Source organism: Microtus oregoni, unplaced genomic scaffold (genome assembly GCF_018167655.1).
Source record: "Microtus oregoni isolate MIOR12 unplaced genomic scaffold, Mior012 000047F_ref0000412, whole genome shotgun sequence".
Taxonomy (NCBI): domain Eukaryota; kingdom Metazoa; phylum Chordata; class Mammalia; order Rodentia; family Cricetidae; genus Microtus; species Microtus oregoni.
The window spans coordinates 6,542,071-6,568,099 of record NW_024543221.1 but is presented as its reverse complement, the minus strand read 5'-3'; the positions used below and the strand labels follow the sequence as shown (position 1 = coordinate 6,568,099).

At 46.8% G+C, this 26,029-nt stretch overlaps 1 protein-coding gene across 1 annotated transcript in view; it reads right to left on the bottom strand.

Moving 5' to 3' along the window:
• The window catches only part of Capn8 (calpain 8), a 72,168-nt gene extending 46,555 nt beyond the window's left edge, over window positions 1-25,613 (bottom strand). The window contains 2 exon segments of the mRNA XM_041635248.1: window positions 18,286-18,355; window positions 25,371-25,613. Coding sequence (XP_041491182.1) covers window positions 18,286-18,355; window positions 25,371-25,607 — 307 coding nt within the window. The 5' untranslated portion in view covers window positions 25,608-25,613.
• Window positions 25,614-26,029: the final 416 nt, after the last annotated feature.

Here is a 26,029-nt window from a genome sequence, read left to right as displayed (position 1 = left end):
AAATTTATATAAATACTTGGTAGGTAGTATTTATATAAATATAAATAATGCTGTGATCCTTTAACACAGTTCCTCTGATGTGGTGATCTCCATAAAATTATTTTCATTGCTACTTTATACCTGTAATTTTGCTACCCTTGTGAATCATAATGTAAAGATATGATATGAAGGATAGCTGATAGTCAACCCCTATGAAAGGGTCATTTGCCCTCCCCCCAGGGTCACGACCACAGGTTGAGACCCATTGTACTAAGTGGTTTACGAAGGAGACTGATCTGTTCCTCCTAGTATGTAACCTGGAAGGCAGACTTGGTATCTCCTCCTGGCTCATAAATAAGGGATTGCTTACCACATCCTGAAATGATGGAAGGGAGAAGAAAGAGCACCAGAGGCTCTTACAAGGGCACTAATCCCATCCACAGGGGCTTCACCTTCAGGGTTTAGTCAACTCCTTTCATCCTCAACTTCTAATACTCACACCAGATGTTGAAATTTAACCTGAATTTTCAAGAGACAAAGAAACCATCCATCATTCTACGAGCGCTCACATAGAGTAACTGGAGGAGGAATATGTAGTACTCCAAAGAGATAAGAACCTAAAACAGGAACAGTCATGATACCCTTGCCTAGCTTTTCCCTCCCTCCCTCCCTCCCTCCCTCCCTCCCTCCCTCCCTCCCTCCTTCCCTCTCACTGCCTCTAGAAACGGGACAGGCTTAGCAAGCTGAAAACAGTTGAGAAAAAGTCTCTCTGATTACACATTCAAGTATAATGCAAAGATTTTTGACCCCACTTACAAATGCCTGTTGTTTTTTTTAATTCCTCTTCAATATTTTATCACAGCTGAGGCACCCTTTGCCTGTTCTTCTCTTCCTCCAAGAGGCTGCTTGAAATGTTTTTACACACAGGGCACTAATTTAGCTCTGCACGCCACTGCTCAGTCCCAGGAGCGCCCCTCCTCCCTCCTGCTGGCGAGCGTGCCTTCTCAAGCCCGTGGCATTTCATTCATGCCATTTTGACTACATTAAAACACTTGTTTGCTTTTGGCCACCCTGGCATCTGTTGACAATTTCTGTCTCTCTGCCTAGACCGGAAGCTGGAGAGAGGTGGACCGTGGGCTTCATGCTCCTCCAGACCCCAGCATATGATTCAGCCCATCACTTCCGGATGAATCCAGCAGCAGTGATTGAATTGCATGCTCTGACCATCTAGGATGTCCTGCAGTCTAGATCATTTGTGAGCGCTTTCTCCCACAGAGAAACACGAGGTGGCATGTGTCGATGCTATATGAGGCAAGAACCAGGCCTCTGTCAGAGCTGCTCTCTTGGTGAGCAAGGAGAAGTGTAATGAGCTGGAGTATGGATTGAATGTTTTTTATGGTGGAAGCCATCTTGAGTGTTGAACAGTGGACTTACTTTATAGCAGATGGATGCCAATTGCAGGGACTCCTCCCTCCCCGCCTCCATGTGACAACCAAAAATTGATATCACTATTGCCAAATGCCCTCTGGGTAGAAGGAAGGGGAATCAAACATATACACGGGGGGGGGGGTGGTGGTGAGAGGGAGAGACAAAGACAGAGAGAGAGGGAGGGAGAGAGGGGGAGAGACAGGGAGAGAGGAAGGACTGAGGAAAACCTCACCCTGAAGGAAGAGAGACAGAATGACCCCTCCTCAGTTCTATGTCACTGGTGACAAAATCTCATGATATATCTTTGCCTGACACCATGAGACGTTTGTGAGACCCACTTTCTTACTTCCCTCACTTTTCCTCATGTCTGCCTTCTGTGACTAAAGACATTTCTATCAGTTAAGGAAGTCCCTGCCCTGTTCCTCCCTTCTGCACCCACACCGGCAGTGTCGTGCGTCTCTCTCTGCTTCCAAGCTCCGTTTCTCTGAAAACTCTTAGAACATGGTATGGCTCAGGTCCACCTGGTTTGGGTGACTGGCCTCTTGACCTCCAGTAGATCCTTCAGGCTATGCAAGCATGTCACCCTTTGCTCTCTTCAAACAACAGAGACACTATCTTTCACTCCTGTGAAAGGAGACAAGCTTGACACTTCTGAACCCACCCAGCCTGTAGGCCTGGACTGTCCCTCTGAGGCCACCCTTCACCTTTACTCTCTCCCTGGGTCAGCCTGGTACACCTGGCTCCAACTCAGCTCTGGCCTTTGGCCTCTGCATGACACCTGTTAACTCCGAGATTATTGTCGCTTGCTCCCTAAGACCTGGGAGCCATCTTTGCGCAGGTTGGCCAGAAGCAGATCCTGAACCCCTGTGAGCCTCAGAGTTGTCCTCTAGTGAGTCTGTGACCCACAGCTTATCATACAGAGTCAAATGACACTAAGATACAATGCGTGTATGTAAATATATTATAAAATATACTCAATGGCGTGGTCTTTTTTCAGGTATAAAGTATATATGTTTTTATTTCTGCAAATATACAATTTATGAAATTTATATTAAAATTACATATTACATATGTTATACATATGGTCCCACAAAATTATAATGGGATTGAAAAATTCCTGTCACCTAGTAACACTGAAGCTATTGTAGTCTAGTACAGCCCACTACGCCTGCTGGTAGAGACCAGCCAGTCCTGTGAAAGGCTAGCAGGTGGAGTTATACACAGAACATACTACTTGATAATAGTAAATGACTGCATTATGGTTTGTATTTACTACAATAATTTTTAATCATTACTGTGAACTCCTACTTGTAAAATTTATTGTAAGCTTTATCCCAGCAGCGGCGTCACACATTTGCACTGACCACATCTCCTAAAGCCATCAAGGGATTACCCGGACCATTTGGTGTGTAAGCGCACAAGGCTGCATATCAGCAGGAGTCTCAGAATCTGCCTCCGTCATTAAGTGGTGTATAACTCATCATCTCTGGTTAGACAGAGAGGGCATCTATATAGACGACATAGAACATGGATGTGAGTCGCATGAACCAGGAAGCGTGGTATTTGTAGAGCCCAGGTAAATACCTTGATTAGCCTTCTCCTATGTGTGAGGGAGCATCTTTCTCCCTGATCCCATCTGCCAATACAACTCCAGAGAAGCAAGAAGAATGAGGGAGAGTAGTGAGGTGTGGTATTAAAATTTCTAGAGGAGGGACAAGGCAACTGGGTACACTGAAGTGTGCAGGGGACCAAGGGCCCTTTTGTTTCCACTCCAGTTGGCACATAGAGAAAGCCAACATGGAGAACGTGAGTCCCGCACGGACCCGAGCAACTCTCTGGGTTAGAAAAGGAATGAGCCACAATTAGACAGAGATTCCTAGTTGGCTCTCCAGGAGCCCTGCGACTTCCCTGTACCCTCAAAAGAAGAGACAGGAGACAGACGCCAGCAAGGAGCACAGCAGAAGGTCCCTGAGGGCACCCAGGTTATCCACACATCAGCAGTCTGCTCCCCACACACTCGGCAGCATCTCGAGAGAGAAGGGCAGAGGAGCACACACACACACACACGTTATACTGAAACTACAGTTTCAGTTACCAAATCGGACAGAATTATAAACCAGATTGGAATTCATTTAGTTTCCCACTTCCCTGGCCAGGGCTCTTGAGGAAGATCAAAGTAGCAAAGTGGTTTGAGATATCAGACATGTCCTCACAACCAATCCAGGGCCTAGCAATGTTCACTGGAGAGGTAGCAGGAAATGAACTTAGGTAAACCTTCAAGTCTCCCCAAGTCAGCAACAACTTCTCTGCTCAAACTGGAAAAATCTTTGGCCTCACTATATCCAGGACAAACGGTTGTCTTCCACACCTCCTGGACTCAGGATCGTGTGGGCAAAGGTGTCTGCCAGCATCTAAGAGTCTCTTTACCTTCCCTGAAGGGACAATATGGAGACAAAGATGCCCTCCTGTGAGCCCCTCCCTGGGGCTCTGCTCTAAGTGGGTCCCTACCTGCTGAGTCAGTTTCAAAATGCCCTTTCCTTCCACATCCTGTCAGCCTGCAAAACATCCTTCGGCTTCAGGGGCCTCGCACATCTGGAAGTCTCCCACATGCTGCAAACCCTGCTGAAGTATATTTTGAGTAGGGGAACCTAACAGTTCCCTCCATGAGCTCTTTTCAAATAAAGATGAGGAAAACTCATCTTGCGCTCAGCCCTTCACCTCTAGCAATTTCCTCACTCCTGGATGCCGTTCCCTCATTGCTAGAGAGCACAAGGTTGGAAGAGCGATCTCCTGTACTTGGCTCTCTGTACTGATGTGGGATTTCCGTTTGTATGTTGTGATTACTATTAATGAATAAAGAACTGCTTTGGACCTATAGCAGGGCAGAACTTAGCTAGTGGGGGGGGGGGGACTAAACAGAATGCTGGGAGAGAGAAGAGAGGAGTAAGAGAGAAGCCATGGAGCCTCTGCAGGAGACAGACTCCGGGAAGTTTACCTGGTAAGACTGCCATGTGGCGATATACAGATTAATAGAGATGGGTTAAATTAATATGTAAGAGTTAGCCAATAAGAAGCTAGAGCTAATGGGCCAAACAGTGATTTAATGAATACAGTTTCTGTGTGATTATTTCGGGGCTAAGCAGCCGGAAACCAACAAGTGGCCCCTCCCCCAACACTGCACGCTTTGAACAGGTAGATTACAGATTTGATGCACAGTTGTAGATGAGTAAAGTTGAGGCCCTGACCGGCCAAGCCATCTCCACAGCAGCCAGCCAAGTGATTTCCCACGCTCAGACACTCAGTGTCCAGCCAGGCGATGAGCTTACTGCCTCTCCCATACCCTGTGGGGCCAGAAGCTGAAAGCAGCATCATTATGGCATTTGAAATAGATGCCTACACCTCCGCACAAAGGGAGACCGGCCCCTCCTCTCCACCTCCCACAGACAGCTTCTCAGCCTCTCCTCAGCTCCACTTTCCTCTTGCTTCCAGACCCCGCCCTCTCCCCACCCTTCTTAACACTGAGCTCACCCTGCCGCCTACCTCATAGAATAGCATCCACTTACTCGGCAGAGACATGAAGAGTCACCACCTCTCAGAGCTATTAGGAAGATAAGAATGAGGTAAGACCTGGACAGCATCTAGTGTATGCTTGACACACGGAAAGCCCTCAATAAGTCTCCCCATTTTTCTCTATTATTACCCAACAATTAACCCAAACAAGGAGCATCCCAAAAAGAACTGAATTAGCAGACATTTATACTGTGTCTCTTACCTAGAAGTCAACTAATAATGGCGGCAGGGAGATGCTGGGGTCTCCCTGGGTCACCCAAGTTTGACACAGGAAGCAAAGCTGTAGGCTGACCCCCATCCACCTATGCTTGCCCCCACTCGGTCTCCTCCTTCTAACAAACACAACCACTAACAATGTCACCTCCTTCGTCCTGGGAGCCATGATAATTACTTCCCTCACCTTTAACACATCCCACTGTTTCCCAAATGCTTTAGGTTTTGTCCTAAATGCCTCCAGAATCCCTTCTCCCCAACCATCTCCTCTCATACTGCTCTAGGAGCTATAATTAGGAAATTACAGAGATTATCAGAACACAAAAGTGTAGTCAAACACCCACTTCTGCTTAACACTAGCACCAACTGAGCCAGCACACCTGCAGACACAAGACCAACGGGTAGCAAAGTGACTGGTATGGTTTGAACACCTATGTCGCCTTCAAAACTCACATGGACCTTATCCCCCATTGGTGCTTATTAACAGGAAACCGAATCTTAAGAGGTCAATCCTCGGAAACGGGGTTAGCTACCCAAGGGTTGCCAGGGTTGCCACCTTTTCTCCCTTCTGTTTGTTGTCATGTCAGGGCATGATGTGCATGCCTTCCAAGAGTACACGGACACCAAATGCCATCTCAGAGACCTTGGAGACACCAAACCTGCAGCATTTTGGTGCAGACTTTTCAGCCAAGCTCGTGTCTGTGGCTCATGGGTCAACCAGGCTGTGGTATTTGGTTGCAGTAGCACAGCTAGGTTAAGACAGCGGCACTGAGGGACTTGCTGCATTTTCAGAACTGAACGAAGCAGACGAAGTGACCGTGCCATTGGCCATGGAACTGAGGAAGAGAAATCTCAGCAGTTGTGGGCAGGATGGGTACCCGGAGGGCAGTAGTCGGAGTGCTAAAGAGTGGAGGGAGATCTCGGAAGAACTCACAGTCTCGAGTGCTTTCAAGATCTTGCTTTGACAGTCCAAATGAGATGCAGAGGACGCTGCGCCCTTGTCTTGTGCGGCAATTATCTCCTAAGTATGGTGAGCTATGAGAAAAATGTTTCAGAATCTCTTGTATCATTTATCAAAAATGAGGGCTAATCACATCTTTTTAAAGAAATGGTTTGCTAAGAAAAAAGAGCTTCCAGGTTACTCTCCGGTACTGTCCATGTCTGTGGTTATCTGCGGTAGCAAGAGTTCCTCGTGTTGCAGCTGTACCCTGCCTAGGGTTCCCAGTCTCCACTCTCCACATCTGGCCACACACACTTCTGCTTAAAACCCTTGTGGTTCCCCATTATCCTTAGGAATAATGTCCAGAATCCTTCAAATTCCCCATACAGTGTGGCCACTGTGCAGCCTCTGCGGGCCTTACTCTGTTCGTGCTACCCCCACCTCATCCCTGAAGACCCCCCTAACCACATGTTCTTCTGGGTGAAGGGTTTTGTTCAGATTTCTGCTGCCAGGAACCCTCTCGCCATACCCAGCCAGGCCAGAAGAGGAGAGTCAGGGCCTGTCTCATTGCACGCCTCCTAGCATGAAACAGAAGCTTACTAGCCACTCGAATGAATGAAAGAGCCGTGAATGTTCTTCCTGATGCTGACAATTATGTCAGGTAAATCACGTAGCCCTTCCCCCTTCTACGCAGCTCACACTCACTAGGACCCGACACCACAACCAACCCCTGCAGCTGCAGCTGCAAGTGAAGTCTAGTAAGGCTTTTCTGGAGTGCCATCCAGACCCCATGGCCACATTGCAGCGAGATATCATTGACCTAGAAGTGAGCCGAGAGTCAATCCTGTGTTTTGTACATGTGCATAAATCCTCAACAGCCCAGCGCCAGGTTCTCCATGGGAGATGGGGCACTGTGGTCACCCTGGGAGGGAACTACTTTCAGAAATCAACCTTGACTCCTCTGGTGTTTATTTCTTTTCTGAGTGGTTGCAACAAACTCCCTTATAGCAACTATAATTTTTAGGTCCTCAAAAGAACTCTTTCCAGATGTACTGCATATACTAATAACACACACGAAATAATCCACTTTTGCTGCCCCACAGATCACCTCTCGCCTACACTCCTGGTTCCCATGGTGACTCACGAAAGGCTCCTCAAACCTGGCAGGAGATCCACGGAAGTGTGGAACAGCTCAGTGTGGAGGACAGCTGTAACAACGCAAAGTGGGCAAAGTGGCATTTGTCCAAGGACAGGTCTGAGCCTGAGGGGCTCTGTTTCTAGGAGCTGTAAAGCACCCCAGACTTGATGTAGTCACAAAATAGGAAAAAACAGAAACGGGTAACAGGTCATGTGTGAATGCGAGGCCGGCATGCTTTATCTTCTAACTTGTCAGTGGGGGAGGGCAGAGAGAGAGAGAGAGAGAGAGAGACTACTTCACAGCCAAGGAGACTTCCCAGGATGACTTCAGAGCACGCTGGAGCTGCATGGGAAGCCCTGTAGACCAGCCCTCGTCTAATCTGAGCTATTGTTGAAGGAATTAGACTCTCTGGCATGAAACTGTTCAGGGAGTCCCTAACCCCCCTCCACTTAATCAGGCCTTTAATGCTATTGAGAGAGAAAGAATTTCTTAGTAAATTATAAAAATGAAATTAATTCACCAGGGCAGGGCCATTAGTAGATAAATACGTTCGGGGTTTATGTAAATATATCACAAAGAACCTAGCTTGCTTACTATGTTTAACTGTAATGCCCTTTCAAATAAGAAATGAAGCAAAACGCTGTGAGACAGGTGTAATACGAAATGCAGAGAAATACGAAATGCTAAGAGAGAGGTGCTAAGGTTCATGGAGTACCACCAGCTGCAGTTAAGGCCGAGGCAGCTTTGGTTAAAGCCCCCTCCAAAGCCGGCTGGAAAGTGGATGGTTCCGGGCAGTCAGTGGGAGGGCCGTAAAGCTCCCAAGGGTGGTGTGTGGGTTCTTAAAGTATATGACATGCTAAACACAGGGTAGCAAGCAAGGGATCTCCCGGGAAAGTGACCGTGGTTTTCCAACTGCAAGCAGCTCTGAGGTCAAAATGGAAGTCAGTGTGACAGATGCTGACAGACCAAAGCAAGGCATGTGTAGGCTGGGTAAGTATTCTGAGTTCAGTTCCCGAGAGCAGACAGAGTGCAAGGAGAGAGGGAGACAGATGAACCCTGCGCAGGGAGGCAGGGGACCCTGCCAAGGAAGCGTTGTCACCAAAAGCCACTAAAGACTCCCTCTACAAACTCATTTCCCACGTATTCACTGAGCAGCTACTCTGGACCAAGCATGACTCCTGGCACTAAGAATGTGTGTCAAAGAAAATCTCTAACATCATGCCTGGTATGTTTTAATGAGAAAAACAAGCAATGAATAATAGCCTGGTGGTGACAAATGTCATAAAGAAAGTAAAGCAGGGTGGTGGGGAGGAGATGACTGGAGGCAGGGACGGGGGTAATGCATACAGGGTGAAGGGAAGCCCAGCTCCCTTCACAGTAACTTCAGTTCAAACTGGGAGATGGCTTCACCTTTGTACAGTTTCTCCTGTTTGCTGCAGTACCAAGTTCTCCAGTTACCTACTCCTGGCCTACTCATTTAGTAGTATCCCTTGAAGCCACAGCCTCTGGAGTTGGTTCTCCTCTAGATGCCCCCTTACACACACACACGCGCACGCGCGCGCACACACACACACACACACCTAACTTTGGCTCCCACGACTCAGGGAATAAGGAGATACTGACCCCAAGCTGATGAGAATAGGTTAACAAGCAAATGAGACAAGAGAGACAAGAGAAAGAAAGACCAAGAGCTCCACGTTCAGTGTGATGAGGTGGCTATGCTCGCCCTGGCCTGGGGAGTACTGGAGAAACAGTTCTCGGGACTTAGACAAGGGCACAGAAGAATTCTAAGACTGGCCTTGGGGGTGAAGAATTCCTGAAAGTCTGTCTTATTAAGGGGAAGCCTCCCTGGAGATGCAGCTGCTGCAGGCTCAGGGGCCAAGGCTGGGATGGTGATACAGGACAGTTCCTAGGTCACAGAGCCCGAGAGCAAATCCCTAGGCCCACAGCAATCCTGCAGGACTTCTTGAAGCATTTGAGAGCGGGGAAACTAAGATGTAGTCCAGGGATTGTTTCCCTCCAATCGCTAATATTTGAAGGGAAAGAGAAGTGCCCCCCCACATTGCCCCAAGGCAACAGGAACACTACTGTGACTATAAACTAGATGTGGGAATAGAAGGAGTTTGTGGGAAGCATATGCTGCCTCTTGACAGAAAGGCCCCAAGCAGTTTCTGAGAACTGATAAGGATAGCATAGCTAAAAGAACATCAAAGATGACAATCAACAGGTGACAGGAAGGGACAGGGCAAGAAGAGGCATCCCCAAAAGACTGAATGGCTCATGAAACAGTGTCTGCTTCTCTGTCACATTGGCAGCTTTGTAGAAGAAGAATTCAACTGTGTGGTCCCCTGTGAACACGTGGCATGAATTCCCTGCAGCAGGACCAGGCTCTTGTGGTTCCTGCAGAGTGGGAGTTGGCTTCTCAGGGAGTGCAGCACACATCTCTGAGCTACAACCCCATATGCAATTGCTGAAGCCTCCAGTAAAGCCCCAGAGCCCCTGCATGTGAAGGACCTGAACATAGCCTGGGGCCTCATCCTTGTCGCCCTGTCCCCAGCCTGCATCCCCCTCTTCCTGCCCAGTGGCATCCTGGGAGCCTGCACACACAGGCCTCTCTAGTTTCTGAGGTCTGAGATGTTGAATTTCTAGTACACCGTGTTCCATCAGCTTCTCTGTCTTCAGGTGGTCCAGAGTCTCCTGTAACTATGACCTTTAACCAGCCTTGTGTCTTGGCCTGGTGTCTGAGGTGGGGCTTCTGAAGCACCAGGCAGAACACAGAAGCTCCAACCGTCATGGTTTATCAATGATGAAAAATTTCTCTCTGGGTCTCCAAGTGACCCCCTCAAAATGCCAGCCACAGGTGGGGAGCAGGCAGGCATGCTGCCAGTAGGGCTCAAACAGTAGGATCTGTGGAATATATTAAAGCAACGCAGATGGATTTCAGATGGAGGCCCTGTGTAAGAATCCCACACTGTGGGATACGGCTTAGACCTCCAAACTCAGGCTACTCAGCCAAGACAGAACCTAGAGAGAATCCTGTTACCTAGACCTCCTCCTGAGAAGAGACTATCTCCCTGGAGGCTCAGAAACTCAACTGCACCTTTTACAGTGGAGAACTACTCTATATGAGCACATAAAACCAGAATACAAAAAACATCCCTCCTGACAAATTTCTGCCTGGAGACATGGACTGTATGTTTGTTGTAAGTGACCGTAGCCCTGCCTGTGGCATGATCCCAACGGCAGCTCTGTGAGGCCACAAGTTTGATCTCAGAATAGTGCTTCTAAATGCATAGAGCAGAAAGTGTAGGGTGCAAGCTCAATTCTACTGAAAATTACCCAAAAATGAAATGACAAGGTTTGTGCCTCACTCATAAAAGATACAGGGAAGTGAGTAAGAGGTAGGGAGGAAATAATTGGGAAGAAGCGATACTTCATACTTTATATAGTTGTGACAATTGTCCTATGATATGGAAATAATAAGGGGCTGGGGTTTCCAGCCCTGCTATCCAGCACCCTCGGTCCTACCAGGAGGAAATAGTAAGAGAGGGTGGGTGGGACCAAGCGGCTAGCATAGAATTCTCCCATGCGCTTGAGGAACGGCCAATATGAATACTATGTCACAGCCACATCAACTGATGCTTGTCCCCGTCACCTTTGTTCAAAATAGAAAGGTTAGGGGTCACAGTGCAACAGAACATGAGTGCACCGGAGACTAAGAACAGAAAGAGACCAGCGAAAGGAAGAAAAGACCCCGTCAGAATCAAACATACCAATATCCCGCTTCACCCCACGGGGCCGCACGGAACTGGCCTCTGCAGTTTTTCCTGCCTCCCGGAGGTCTGATCCTTTGCTCTCCAGAATCAATGAGCCCACTTGGTCCTTTGTGTGAGCAGAAGCTCCCAAGTTGCTCATTAAAAGTAAGCATCTGGACCTAGTGAATTGATTTACTTCACCCCAGTCCTAGAAGGACATTTCAGATCAGAAGATGTCTTAAGGTTTCTGACTCTGCTCTCAATTACTGTCGAGTGCATATGCCCATCTCGGCTCCAGGAGTCCAGGCTCTGCTCTGTGGGGGAGTGCCAGTTCACAAAAGAAAATCAATGCAAGGTCTGCATCCGAGAGGGTGATGAGTTTAGGGTCATTGCTACCGGGCTTTCGTTTATCTTTAGAGATGTGAAATTTTCCACTCATTCCCTTTTTGAAACATGAATATCAAATATAACACTCTACTGAATAAATGCAACAAAGATGAATAAGACATCAGTTCCTGAGAGATGAAGAGCAAACCCAAGTCAGTAGAAGGGCAGTTAACACACAGGCACGAGCACACTGGTACAGGACAGTGGGAAATATAAGGAGAGCTGATAACATCAATGGTGGAGCATTTGTGTGCTGCTCAGGGACCAGGGACTCTTCCCTAACACACTAGAAAAGATGAGGAGGAAAGAGGGAAAGGGGGGAAGAAAGGAGGAGGGGGAGAGAGGTAGGCAAGATGGGAGAAAGGGAGAGAGAGAGAGGCAGTAAGAAGGAGGAAAGAAAACCATCCAATGAACTAAAATTTTGAATAAACATTATAATATGCTATTCAGAAAGCCCACTAGTTTCTCTATATTCTGGAAGTCTCTGGTCCACATTTGTTAAGAAAAAATGCATATGAAAGAGCTTTTAGAATTTCATTTTCCAGGGACCATGGTCTCTGCCTTTGTGAGTGCATCCTTCCTGTAGCATTAGGGCCCATACGTTACTAAAGCCATTTGAGTTCTTTGTCTTTCCACAGTCATGGGCACCAAGGACAGCACTTTAAAAAGTTCTCCTCTGCTTGTATGAGCACAGGCAAGGACTGGCTGGAGCCGAGGAAAGAAGAGTTAGCCTTTGCCAGAGAGTTCACTGGAAACCAGCCACCTCAGAGAATCCTAACAGGGGTGCAGCAGCAATGAGTGCACGCATCGTTGCGTACCTTTCTCCACAAATACCATCAAGGATCCATTTATGAACTGTTTCTAGAACATTCTTCCATTGTTGAGGATCAAGCCCTTTTAGACACCTTTACATTTCTTAATGTTCCCACCCAGTCATGTCAGAAAGTTGGGGACAGACAAGCTGATAGCCTGGAACTTTAAATTCTTTTTTGTTGTTGTTGTTATTGTTGTTTTGGGTTTTTTTTGTTTGTTTGTTTTTCGAGACAGGGTTTCTCTGTAGTTTGGGGGCCTGTCCCAGAACTAGCTCTTGTAGACCAGGCTGGCCTCGAACTCACAGAGATCCACCTGCCCCTGCCTCCAGAGTGCTGGAATTAAAGGCGTGCGCCACCACCGCCCAAGTGAACTCTGAAATTCTTTGAAAATCAAGAGGCATGGACAACTTCGGGATACGATTTTTGTTCTATGCCTGATCCAACCTGATTGTTGACAATCCTGGGAAGCCAGGGAGAAAAGCACATGAAGACTCGAGCTTTGGCTATATCCGTTTTCAAGTACTTTAATAATGACTCAGTGACAGAGGGTTTAGGTCACCTGATCAAAGTGCTGCAAACACTCTCTGAATGCTGATCGTCACCATGTCTGTGGGCACACATAGTCATGATGCCCAGGGCTATTATTAACCATTTCTATCCATGGTAGGGACCACTTCCGGGTTGATAAGGAACCAAGTGTTAGTTCCCCAACCACATTTACCCAGCTGTTTTATTTATAACTGCAGAAATGGTGGTCAGGACACTCCTTAGCTGAGTGAGAAGGCCCAGGTCTACAGAGATAAGCTCAAAGAGTCTTGGCTACTGACAGATCCAGAGAGAGAATGGGGGCCTCAAGGAAATGAATGTAGTTGAGCATGACAGGGTGATGGGTTTGAGGAAGGAAAGAAGCCAGGCCCCTGGGCTCAGAGGACAGACATGACCTGGGCTCAGAAAGCCCAGACTGGCTGAGACCCCGTCCCCACCCCAGACACATACATTTATATGTTACCATCTGCCACTTCTTTTGGAAAGTCCTCCCCGCGACTGGGAGAGTTCTCACAACCCTAACAGTGATTCGGGCTCCAGATTGAGCTGGCCATAAGGGCCGTTACCCTTCTCTCTGCAGCAACTGGCCCAACAAGTGGATGACAATCCAAACCAGCACATCAGAGGCCTCCTATGATAGCTATAAAACCAAAGCTACTGGGGAGAATGTGAGGCCACCATCCGCAGCATCTCTTCCATGGAAGAGATGACGGCCAGTTCATTCAGACTACAGGGATGGAAGATGACCAGGTTTGTCAGCAACACTGAGACCCATGGATAGCAGCTCCACCAACCCAGCCATCTCCTATCCAGGAGCCAGAATATTTCCCATTTTTCCTTAGGACAGGTGGGTAGGACATCTAAAGCCAGGCACAAAATGAGTTCTAATACACAAATGTGGCTTGCTGTGTGAAAGTCACTAAACTCAGTGCCAAGAAGATATCCAAAGGCTCTGGGACATATACTGTCCAAAATACAAGGACAGGGGAAGAGACACCATGGTAGGACACTAGAATACTGGACGGGGTAAAGGAACATTGAGGTACGACAGTGGACTACTGTAATGACACAAATGGATGCTATCACGGGACCACGGAGCACTGTGGTGGGACATAGAGCACTCTGATGGGGCAGTGGAGCACTCTGGTAGGATAGTGGAGGACTCTGATGGGACAGTGGAGCACTGTGATGGGACACTGGAGCACTGTGATGGGACACTGGAGAACTGTGATGGGACACTGGAGCACTGTGATGGGACAGTGGAGCACTGTGATGGGACACTGGAGCACTGTGATGGGACACTGGAGCACTGTGATGGGACAGATGCACATTGGGATAGGATGACGGAGTATTGAAATAGCACCACTGTGATGAAACCATGAAGTATTATGATGGAACAGTGGAGCACTGTCCACCACAGTGGGACAGTGGGGAATTGTATGAACAGAGCATTGAGATGAGACAGGTGCACGTTGAGATAAAATAAAGGAGCACTGTGATGAATCAGGAGAGTAAAACGTTATGATGGGACAATGCAGCATTGTCATGGGACAGTGGCACACTGTGATGAACAATGGAGCACCATGATGACAGTGAATCATTGTGAAGAGATAAGAGAGCATGGCGACTTGACAGCGGAAAATTAGGATTGGAGAGCTGAATAGTTTATAAGACTGGAAAGCATTGTGATGGGACCTTGGAGCACTTATATAGAACAATGGATCACTATGATGGGATAGTAGAGCACTGAGCACTAGGGTGGGATAATGCAGCATTGTGATAAGAAAGTAAAGGATTATAGTGGAACAATGGAGCATGGTGATGGGACAGGGGGTAATTGTGATGGGATGGTGGAGCATGTGATGGGATGATGGAGCACAATAGTGATGGGATGGTGGAGCACTGTCATGGGATGATGGAGCACAATAGTGATGGGATGGTGGAGCACTGTCATGGAATGATGGAGCACAATAGTGATGGGATGATGGAGCACTGTCATGGGATGGTGGAGCACTGTCATGGGGCAGTGAAACACTGTGATGGAATGGTGGGACATTCTAATGGGACAGTGGAGCACTCTGATTGGGTCAATGGAGCAATGTGACAGGGTGGTGGACCACTGTGAAGAGATAGTGAGGCACTTAATAGAGGCATGGGACACTAATGGGGTGGTCCGTGGAGAACTGTGTTACAACCCTTAAGTATTGTTTTGAGATACTGCAACTTTGTGATGTTTTGACGTTTAAATGTGTTTACTGAAAAACTATAAGAATTCTACTAAAAAGATACCACTTTCAGCTGGGTGTTTTGGTCCACACCTATAATCCCAGCAGTCGGAAGAGTCTGGGGCAGAAGGATCATGAGTACATGGCCCACCTGGCTTGCAGAGTGAGTTTGAGGCCTGTTTGTACAACTTAGCAATATTCTATCTTAAAATGAGTTTTTTAAAGGGGGGGGGGAAGCTGGGGCATAGCTCAGTGGTACCATTCCTGCCTGGCATGCCCAAATCCCTGGGTTCAACCCCCAGTACAACAAAAATAAATAAATAAATGACCTCTTTTTCTCTCATAAGTCAAATATTTTTAAATTTTTAATTAAGGAAAAAAATAGAGACATCCCAGTGCCAACGGTGGATTCTAGAATACCAACAAAACATTAAGCAAATTACTCCCTGCCATGGTCAAACCAAGTGCTGTGTTGAGCTCCCTGGGCCCTTGGGAAGGGGAGTTATCTATGTGCAGGGAGAAATCCTTCCTCGTAGTCCGGGCTGACCCTGGCTCAGACCTCACGGGCCACGCCTGCTGCTGTCGCTCAGCCACTAGTTGCAGTGTGGCTATGAAGCACCTGTTTTTCTGCTTTCTAAACACAGTCTTGATCAACAGGGACCCAGACCCTTTCCCAGGCCCCTGTCCCGTCCGTTCAGGTGCTCCCTTTCTAGCTCTGTGGTTAAACTCCGCCACCACGGTGACAGCTCCACGTGTTCTGATGTGAGCGGGAATCAGAGAATGGTTAGGTTCGTTTTCTGGGCTTCTAGCTTGGGTCTCCATCCACCGCACACATTCTCCTTGGTAACGCTCCAGTCCCTTCTAGAAGCCCTCAAATATCCTTGCTTAACAGTAATCAAAGGACAGTCCCACCAAGTCAATCAATGGAAAAGCACTCATTAACAGCCTTTCCCCAAGTTAAAAGGTCTCTAACAAGGAGCCATTAAAGGCAGACATTCAGAGTTGTGTTTCCCCGGGCTGTGGGCTAAATTAGAGTAGCTGTTTAGCTTGAAGGAAAAGGGCAACGTGTCCTCACCCAGAGCAGGCAAAAGGTCAGCACATTCACCCCTCTGGGAGCCTCACACAGAGTTAGAGGGATGCAGGGTGTGAGTGTCTGGGAGTGGGGCACTCCAATTGTGCTTCCTGCTTTGTAGTCACGCTGCCTGAGTTCGAATTAAGCTATTTGCTGTGCTCGTTAAAGGACAGAACATTGGGAGCATTTAAAATCAAATGTCCTGTAATTTTCCAAGTCCTGATGGTTTCCCACAGGCTGAGGAGAAAGGTTTTCCAGGCTGCTACAAGAGTAGAGAGGAAGGGTAGAAAACTGTGCTGAGAAACAAAAGGTCAAGGGGTGGCTGTGGCAGGGAGGTGGTGTTTATTTTAATCAAGTGAAGCCTTTTCCTCCCTCCCTTCCTCTCTTTCTCCTTCCCTCCTTTCCACCCTCCCTCCTTCCCTTCCTCCCTCTCTCCCTCCCTTCCTCCCTCCCAGTCTTCCCTTCCTTTCTTTCTCTTTTCTTTTCATCTCTAATTTGTGTTTTGGAGCTATCCACAAAGTAGGTGACGAGACATATGAAAAACCTAGCAAGCTCAATTAAGGGTCCCACTGGACCACAAAACCTATTAAATTTTGTCCAGTTCTCTATAGAAACTCCCATCAGGGAGGCTCTGGGGTTAGAGGGCTGGAGGGCAACAAAGTTCACCTGTTACAGAGGATAGCGTGTGCTTCTTCCTCTTTTACAAGATACATGCATCTTAAATATTTGAAATATTTATATAATGGAACTATGGAGTCGTGCAGTGTGAAGAGTGGTGTTTATTTTCTGGTGACAATTGGGATTAAACCTAGGGCCTCTTGCACGCACCCAGGCCCAGCCCCAGCCCTAGCCCCGAGAATAGTATTTCTGAATGTTCCCTCAGATTAAGAAGGTGTAGTCACACAAGCTCCCAGTCACACTGTTCCTACAAGCCAAGCTTTATTTTTCTATAAAAGAAACCAGACAGTAACAGTTGCAGCTAGTTTGTGTTTTAACAGTTAAGAACTATTTAAAACTTGATACATTTTCAGCTAAGTTTTGCTCCCTAACAATATTCTGATTAAAATTAAAAAAAAAAAGAAAAAGTTCTGTTAGGGATGTTCCTCAGTGGATAGAGAGAGCTGGCCTAGTACACCAAAGGTCATGGGTTCAATTCCCTGCACCACCTATAATGGTGGTGGGCACAGCACACAGGCCTGTAATCCCAGTCCTTGCAGAGATGGAGAACAGGGGGTGGTTCCAAGGTCACCCTCTGCCTGAGTCAGTCTGAGACCCACTCAGAACAAATTTCACCCCCATAAAAAAAAAAAACAACTCCTAGGTATGTCTCTGCATATTATCAGCATATTTAAACTGTGATGAAAAGATATTAAAAATGAGTGGCTAGAAACTGCCTTGAGTGTTTTGTTTGGAAATGAGATACAAGCTTTGTAATTGCCAAAGTGAATTCTTGCTGTGTTTGGTCAACTGCCTCATCAGTGAACTTTGCTTGCTTACTTATGATTTTTGGTGCTGGGGATTGGACCAGCCCCTCTGTATTCTAGCGTGACCTCTGCAGTGGAGCTATAACCCAGAGAGCCTAGAACATGCAAAACTAAGAGAAGATTAGTTCCCCAAATAACTGTTGCTAGCTTAGAAGGCTTGTGAGACTTGAGGAAATGGTGGGTTGGTTTTTTAGTATTTTTGGAGTGTGGGGGGTGGTGTTTGTTTATTGTTCATCATGTTGCTGGTTTGTTGAACCCAGGACCTCACTCTGACTTGGTAGCCATTCCTCCATGGGTTCTCACCTCCTCCCACCCCAAAAGGACGTTCTTGATTCAAGGATCCCAGACCCATAAAAGAAGGTTTGGCTGGCGAGATAAGATCATGTTTGCTTACTAATGGTGGAGGCGTCTCCTCTGTGTAATTACACAGACAGGGTCATCCACAGACTGCTCTGCCTGCTTAAGGACAGCTATGGAAAACATCATAGGTTTTCTACCTTAGGTCTGTATTCCTGGCTCTTCACTCTTTCATGAAGGGAGTTCAATGAGCTGACAGAAAACCACCTGCTAAGGGAAGCCAACCTCGAGACCCACTGTGAAGCCTGCAGCGGCAGAAACAGAAGCCTGTATGTGCGGAATTCAGTTAGCTGTGTCTAACAGCTTAATCTAGTGTTGCTCATTCCTTACACTCACCGGCCCTCGCCCTAAATAAATAAGACTCAACCCAGTTACTCACCTAGACCCCCTTGGCGGATGTCTGTCCGTGTGGCTCCACCAACAATAAACTGAGGGTTGGGACACAGTTCCTGAAAGTAGTTTAGGAGAAACACAAGTCAGAGGGCGCTGTTTAAGGGTGGTGGCAGCGTAAATAAAAACATCCTGCAGAGCAGGCAAAAGCCTAGCATCCTGTCTGCTACCACACACACAGACTTTGTCTCCTTGGTGGGTCTTCAAGACTAGGAAGGGAGGACACCAGAGTCAGCTACGGATCCACAGGACAAAAGCTGGAGCCCAGAGCCCCTATCATGCCCAGGATCTTGACTACTGTGCACACTGAGTGTATGGGTGTGTGGATATGTGGGTGTGAAAAGGCTTCAGGGTGTTGTGTGTAGGAGAGCTATGGCCCTGCCCATTTGGACAACACCCCTCTTTACACAGAGAGCCAAGTAGAGGTCTGTTTGACAAAAGGCAATGCCCACTGTGGACATTCCTTAAACACGTGACTAAGTAGCAAGGATTTTATAGCTGATCCAATCCTGAGGATATCAGGGAGGAAGCAGGGATCAAGGATGAGGTATCAGGAAGGAAGCCAGGGATCAAGGATGCGGTATCAGGGAGTACCCATTTCCAGGTAGAACTCAGGTCTGATGAGGTCATATTCCTGCTTCTATCTCTGACATTACCATCTTCCACTTGGCATCTGCTCACATGTTATCACCTAGACTAGAAGGAGGGACTCGGAAGCAAGCGGTCAACCCTTCTCTTTTGTTTACGCAGGAAGACCCTACTGAGCGCCATTCTGGGTCTGGTACCATAGCAGGCAGGGGAGATGGAAGGGTGAGGAAGTGAAGAAACCAACAGGTAAAATCCTGGCTTCTCAGGGCATTTGGTTTGCATAAGCAAATCAAGCTGACATTATTGGGAAACAGCTGAACAAATAAGCAAAATGAGCTCATATTAAAAGTCCAGGGGGCATTCTGGCTGACCAGCTGACCACGTGAAGACAGCGGCTGCCTGCTAGAAAGGGGGCTCTGGTGCAGTCTGCCGGGAGTGTCCAAAGAAGACAGTCAGCCTGGACACAAGGCAAATTGTTAAGGGGAAAGGTGGGACCTCAAGGGACCAAAGGGAACTTGGACTACACTTGCAAACCGATGGGTTGCACTCCTGCAAGGGCTGGCTAGCTACGCAGTGAGAACCTTGCTTACGTAGAGATGTGAAGAGATGATAGATCCACCATGATGGGGAAGCCAGAGAGAGCTGAACAAAAGGGGTAAAGCCCGCTTGGAGCTGTGCCCAGGGGTTCTGAGATCCTACTGTAGGAGATGGAACCTTCTGGAAGACAGCCCTACCTATATGAACTAGTCAGCTCCTAGCTCTTCTTCCCTAACACCCCACTCTCCTACCCCAAATATTATTTTTTAATTCACAGTTTTGTCAAGAAAGTAATTCTTACTGATAGACAAAATCCTAACAGGAAACAATAAAATAAAAACCCTTCCATTTTTGCTCTTTATTAACATTTCTAACACATTCTCCCCAAAACCGCCTTTAATATGATAGCACACTTTCATGCAAGTGTATATATCTTAGTCAACTTTCTATTACTATAACCTGGGACAATCAACTTACAAAGAAGAAAAGGTGTCAAGCATGGTGACACATACCCATTATCCCAGCACTTGGAAAAATAAAACAAGATCATTATTTTGAGGGTATTTTAAAGACTCTATTAGAGAGGGGCTAGGAAGAAGAAAGAGGGGGAGAAGGAAGAGGAGGAAGGAAAATCTCATCTGGACCCACATCTTCGGAGGTTCAGTCCATGAATAGTCCCACTACTGGGGGGGGGGGTGTCTCTGTGAGGCAGACAGCATGGTAAGAATGTATAAGAGACATGATCACTTCATGCCAGCTAAGAAGAGGAGAGAGAGGGAGAGAAGAGCCCAGGGTTCTAATTCCCTAACACTCTCAGTGACCGCTCCCTCTGCTAGACACAACTTCTAACTGACCACCACATGTGCCAGTGTGCTAAGGGGTGGGCATGCCGGGAAAGACAAGATGCGAACTATAGCTCTCTCTCTGTCTCTCTCTGTCTCTCTGTCTCTCTATCTCTATCTCTCTGTCTCTCTGTCCCTGTGTGGGTGATCACATTTACTTTTACGTCTTTTATAAAAAACAAAGCTTTAATTTGCATTGAAAGTACCACAAATCATTCAGCCAGTCTTCCAGTGAGGGAGCTTTGATTTTGTTCTGTTTTGTTTTAATCTTTTGCAGTCTCTGGTGGCAAGTGAAAAGTGGACATGGTGGGCCAGAGGGATGGCTCTACGGGTAAAGGTACCTGCCACCAAACCTGACAACCCAAGTTCGATTCGGCTAAATTGGCGCACGCCTTTAATCCCAGTACTCGGGAGGCAGAGGCAGGCGGATCTCTGTGAGTTTGAGACCAGCCTGGTCTACAAGAGCTAGTTCCAGGACAGGCTCCAAAACCACAGAGAAAACCCTGTCTCGAAAAACCAAAAAATAAACAATAAAATATAAGAGTTTTTTTTAAAAAAAAATGTTTAAGGAGAGTCTTTCAACCTATTCAATGCTTTCTTCACTCACGTGTGATGAGACACTCGTACATACACCACACATCCATATACACACACACCACACACACTAAACACACATACCACACACCCATACACATCACATACACTATACACACATACCACACATATATATCACACAAACTCATATACACACAAGCCACAGATATACACGCCACACACACTATACACACATACCACACACCCATACACATCACACACACTATACACACGTACTACACACCCATATACACATACATCACAGACACTATACACACATACCACACATATATATCACACAAACTCATATACACACAAGCCACAGATATACACGCCACACACACTATACACACACACTGTCACATACACACCACAAACATACACACACATACACCACACACACCACACATATACACACCACACGCACTATACACACCACACACACTTTATACACCACACACACTTTACACACACACACCACAAACATACATACACACTATAGTAAATGTAAAAGCGGTAGCTCTAATCTGCTCTCAGATACTGAAGAGCTCCCATGATCTAGACCATTATTTCCTGACAACTAAAAGGTGGAAGAATTTGAAAAACTAATTAAAAAATGACAGATTGGAAAATCTTTTCATTGCCTGGCGGTGATGGCACACGCCTTTAATCCCAGCACTTGGGAGGCAGAGGCAGGCGGATCTCTGAGTTCGAGACCAGCCTGGTCTACAAGAACTAGTTCCAGGACAGGCTCCAAAACCACAGAGAAACCCTGTCTCAAAAAACAAAAAATAAAAAAAAAATAAAAAAAAAAACAAAAAAAAAAAAAGGAAAATCTTTTCATTTAAATTTTGCCTTTAAAAGGCAGTAACTTCAAGACAGTAGGGAAGAAAGCATTGAATGGGGTTTGAAAGGCTCTCTTTCCTTAAATAATTTTTTGAACCTATCCATCCCTGCTACTATTCTTCTGCTAAATGGACATAGTGCCGAGCTGCCCCGAAGCTGGCATCTCTGCCCCAGAGAGTCTTGCAGCAGGGTTGTGGGCTGTGCAGAAACTCCACTGGTCAACGTGCAGAGGCTCCATGACACTGTAGTGCTCGTCTACCAACGGGACAGCTCTATCATTCAAACCCATTCCTTCAGCTGCTACCTACAGATGACACTGATGCTTCAAGGTGACCCCCTGCCCTTTCTGCCCAATTCCCTGTCACACTATCCATGTGACAGAAGCAAAAGACACTCAGATCCAATAAGTGTGCGAAGCTTTGCTACAATTTTAGGTTTGGGTTCAGGAAGAGAGAATGTTGGCAGAAGCTACAGTTTAAAATGTTGCCTGTTGGTAAGGAGGTAGAATTTTCATTTTAATATTTGTTATTCACGGGCTGGAGAGATGGCTCAGAGGTTAAGAGCATTGCCTGCTCTTCCAAAGGTCCTGAGTTCAATTCCCAGCAACCACATGGTAGCTCACAACCATCTATAATGGGGTCTGGTGCCCTCTTCTGGCCTGCAGACATACACACAGACTGAATATTGTATACATAATAAAGAAATATTTAAAAAAATATTTGTTATTCACTAATTATAATGCAAAATGTCCCCCACCCTCCCAAAATAGCCATGACTGATGTATTACATGGATCCTTCAAGGGTCACATAAAGTCCTCATTTTACAATTCACAGGGAGATAAGACCCCTGCAGGACACAAGAACTTACTGTGTGCCCTCTCCCCCACTAAACCTCAAAGCAGAGATAGAAGAGACGGGCAGCTGGAGAGACTTAAAAGATGGAGACCCTGCAGAAGAAAGGCAGCCCCTGTCTGCCTACATCTTTGGACTACTATTTTTTTTTCTTCTTTAGCACCAGTCACGTGTGTTCAGGATGATGCTTCCTGGCCATCAAGAGATGGCCCCAAACATTCCTTAACATAAACTACCCAAGCCTTCCACCAGCCCTGGAAAAACGAAATGTCAGGAAACAGTAGTCCTTATTTCCTGTAAGGTACTCAGGATTGGAAGTGCTGTAAAAGCCCACACTCTCTCAGAAGTGATGGCTACCCAGAAAGATTCCTCTCCAGGACACTGTCACTGGAAGACTTGGCATTTGAAGGACTCTGAATTGTCCTGTCAAGAAGCCCCATGATGCCCTTTCCCTCACTCCATCACCCCATCCCACAGCTCAGCATTTCTGACCTTCCACCATCTGGTCCACGATGTTTCTGGCTTCGCCTGTTTCCCACCATGTTTTATCTGTTCTAACGACCATGGAGCACAGCCTTCTCTGGACACTCTTTCTTGCATGCTCATCCACAGCCCAGTGCCTTGGTTCACACCCAAGCCTTCTCCTTGGTCTCACCTATGACCTCTCTCTCCACCAATCCCCACTTAATCGTTTTTCATAATTTTCCTGTCCAATTCCACAGTCAAGCACCACTGTTTCTGCCCCAGCTCCCATCCATGTTGTTCATTGAATAGTTTTCTCTCCGGCCAGTCTGTCTTGTAATGCTATCTAGAGATAACTCACTTCCTAAGCATTTATGTATTCTTTCATCCAGATTGCCTCATAACCCAAGGAGGTGGGTAATACTATTATTCCCACTTCATGCATAAGGAAACGGGGTCTCAGAGAGGTTAGTAGCTTACCCACAGTCACTTCACTACTGAGTGATAGACAAGGGACCAGAACCTGACACCCAAGCCCATGTTCTTCACTACTCCAGTGTCTCCCAGTTGTCTGCCTATTTTCTGCCCCCTCTTAACTAGTGAAAGCTCTTCGAGGTACCTCCGAGCCCAGGACAAGTGTACAGCAAACCATGACTGGAAACTCCAAAGCCATGAATCTAAGAGGTAGCAGCTGGAGAAAGAACGGAAGCTCCAAATAGAGCCTTCTACCATCCATTAACCTTCCAACAATCCAACCCCTCCATATGTCTCTCAACTGGGGTTCTTACTATCAGCCTGGCATGGCTTCACTCCTGACTTTATATTTCTCCTTCAGATCAATAAATGGCTTAATTGCCAGGGGTGGGGGACACTCCAGACAGAAAAGAATCTTGAACAGGCTGCACTAAGTCTGTTCACACTGGGCACTATGGGCTTCGTAGGGGCTTGGGATAGACACTGAGCCCAGATGGTGAGGCAAAGAGCTAAGAGCACCAGAGACCAGCATGACCAGCCGCTGTCTCTGTGGGTGGGCTGCTGCTCTTACCCCACATAAACAGAAAAGCCCTAGGAGATTTCGCCCTTCCAACAGCAAGTTCTTCCTGAGAACCCAGGTCTGATCTTACAGCCTTCATCTAGACAAATGTGTCTTCCATTCCTTGGGACAAGAGCCTAGGTGGGTCTCCTACTTAGAAGCTTAAGAATAGGCAGAAACAAAGCAACCATAGCCCTCCTGGTTGTATATCCGAAAGAACCAGAACTAAGATAGGGACATCTGAACATCCACATTTTTTGTAGCCTTAATCCCAATTGCTATGATAGGGAATCAGCCAAGCTACTTATGCCCAGATGGATGAATAAAAAATATTGTATATTTATGCAGAGGAAGTATATGTGTGTGTGTGTGCAATGGAGTATCATTCATAGAGAAGATGAAAATCATGTCATTTGTAGAAAAAATGAACAGAAGCAAAAAAAATCATCATTTTAAGTGAAATGAGCCCAACTCACAAAGAAATGTGATCTATTGCTCCTTGTACGTGGAACTGGGGAAGTGGAGAAGTAAAGAGATGGCTGCAAAGATGTGGACAAGGAAATAAAACACCTTCATTTTTGTAGAATTGCTAGGTTTAAAAAAATTGGTAGTTCCCAAACTAAATAAAGAGTTATTCTCAAAAGTAGCAAGGCAAACAAAGAAACAAAAAAAGCAAACAGAATCATTGAGAAATAGGCAAAGGGCTTGAACAGGATCTCTCTAAAGCCTACACCAATGATGGATAAGGGCAGAGATGAAAAGGTACATCATCAGGAGAATGCAAATGAAGACCACAGTGTGACCACACCCACTCCTCCTCTCCATTCTCCAGCCCTAATGGAACCTTCCATGACCCTCAGTAACCCTATGTCTCTCAGCAGTGATGCTATCACAGTTGCCCACAACTGACTGTATCTAAACTTGGCTTGTTCCCCTGTGTGCTGGCCTGGGGGCACTATGAAATCCTAAATACCATATGTCCTGTGCCTCTTACACGCAGGGCAATTACCCTCCAAGATTAACTTCTAGTTCCCAAACAAGACTGGCACACAGTGGTTCCCACAGTGCCATTTTAAGGGCAGAAAAACTGAAGCTCGGAGAGATTAAACCTCCTGTCCAAGGCCACATCAGCAGAGCTGCTGTTGAGATCTACCTTGTCCGGCTCCAAACCTGTGTATGTTCTTCCTTAGAAACAATTTTAGAAAGCAAGGCGGAATCGAACTATGGGATCTGAAAATGAAATCTACCACCGTCACTTACTTCAGCTCTTGGCCAGATGTGACAGCCCTCCACCCTGTGTGACAGTCAACTGTGCCTTACCGTGGGTCGCCTCCATACGATGCCTTGAGTTTGGGGGGAGCCGGGCCCGAGATCACTGTAGCCCAAAGCTGATGGACATGCTGGAAACTCTGGATCTTTAAATAGGATCCCTGAGTTCAAACATTGTTTTCTCAGGGTCTCAAAGTCTTGGCCTAAATACTTCACAGCATTCTGGTTAGAGCCAAGCCCCTTAGCAGCTGCACGTTGCTTGGATACTTCCACTGCCAGGGCTGCCATGGCCTGGCTGTGAGCTCTGTGGGATGCACAGGAAAGCAGGGCTTCTGTGTTCTCTTAGACATCTGCCCTATGGGGCTACTCCCTATAAGGCGGCAGGCAGGGAGGTGGAGCGTGTCAGCTTTTCACCTGAGGCCCTGCTCCAAAGACACATGAGTCATAAACAGGATCAAATATGTATTCAAGGTGCAGGTAAATCTGCCCCGCCTTCTCCTGCTGTTCACAAACGATTCAGAAGTCACCAGAAGCTGGACAGGGCAGCGTCTGGGTCCTTCCCCAGAGCCTCTGCGAGGACTGGCCCTGTCTGTACCTTGGTTTTATTCTAGTGGAAATAACTTAAGGCTGTGGGTCTTCGGAACATAAAGAGGATAATCCTCCATTCTTTTTATTTTTATTATGTGATGGAGGAAGGTCATTGGTTAAAT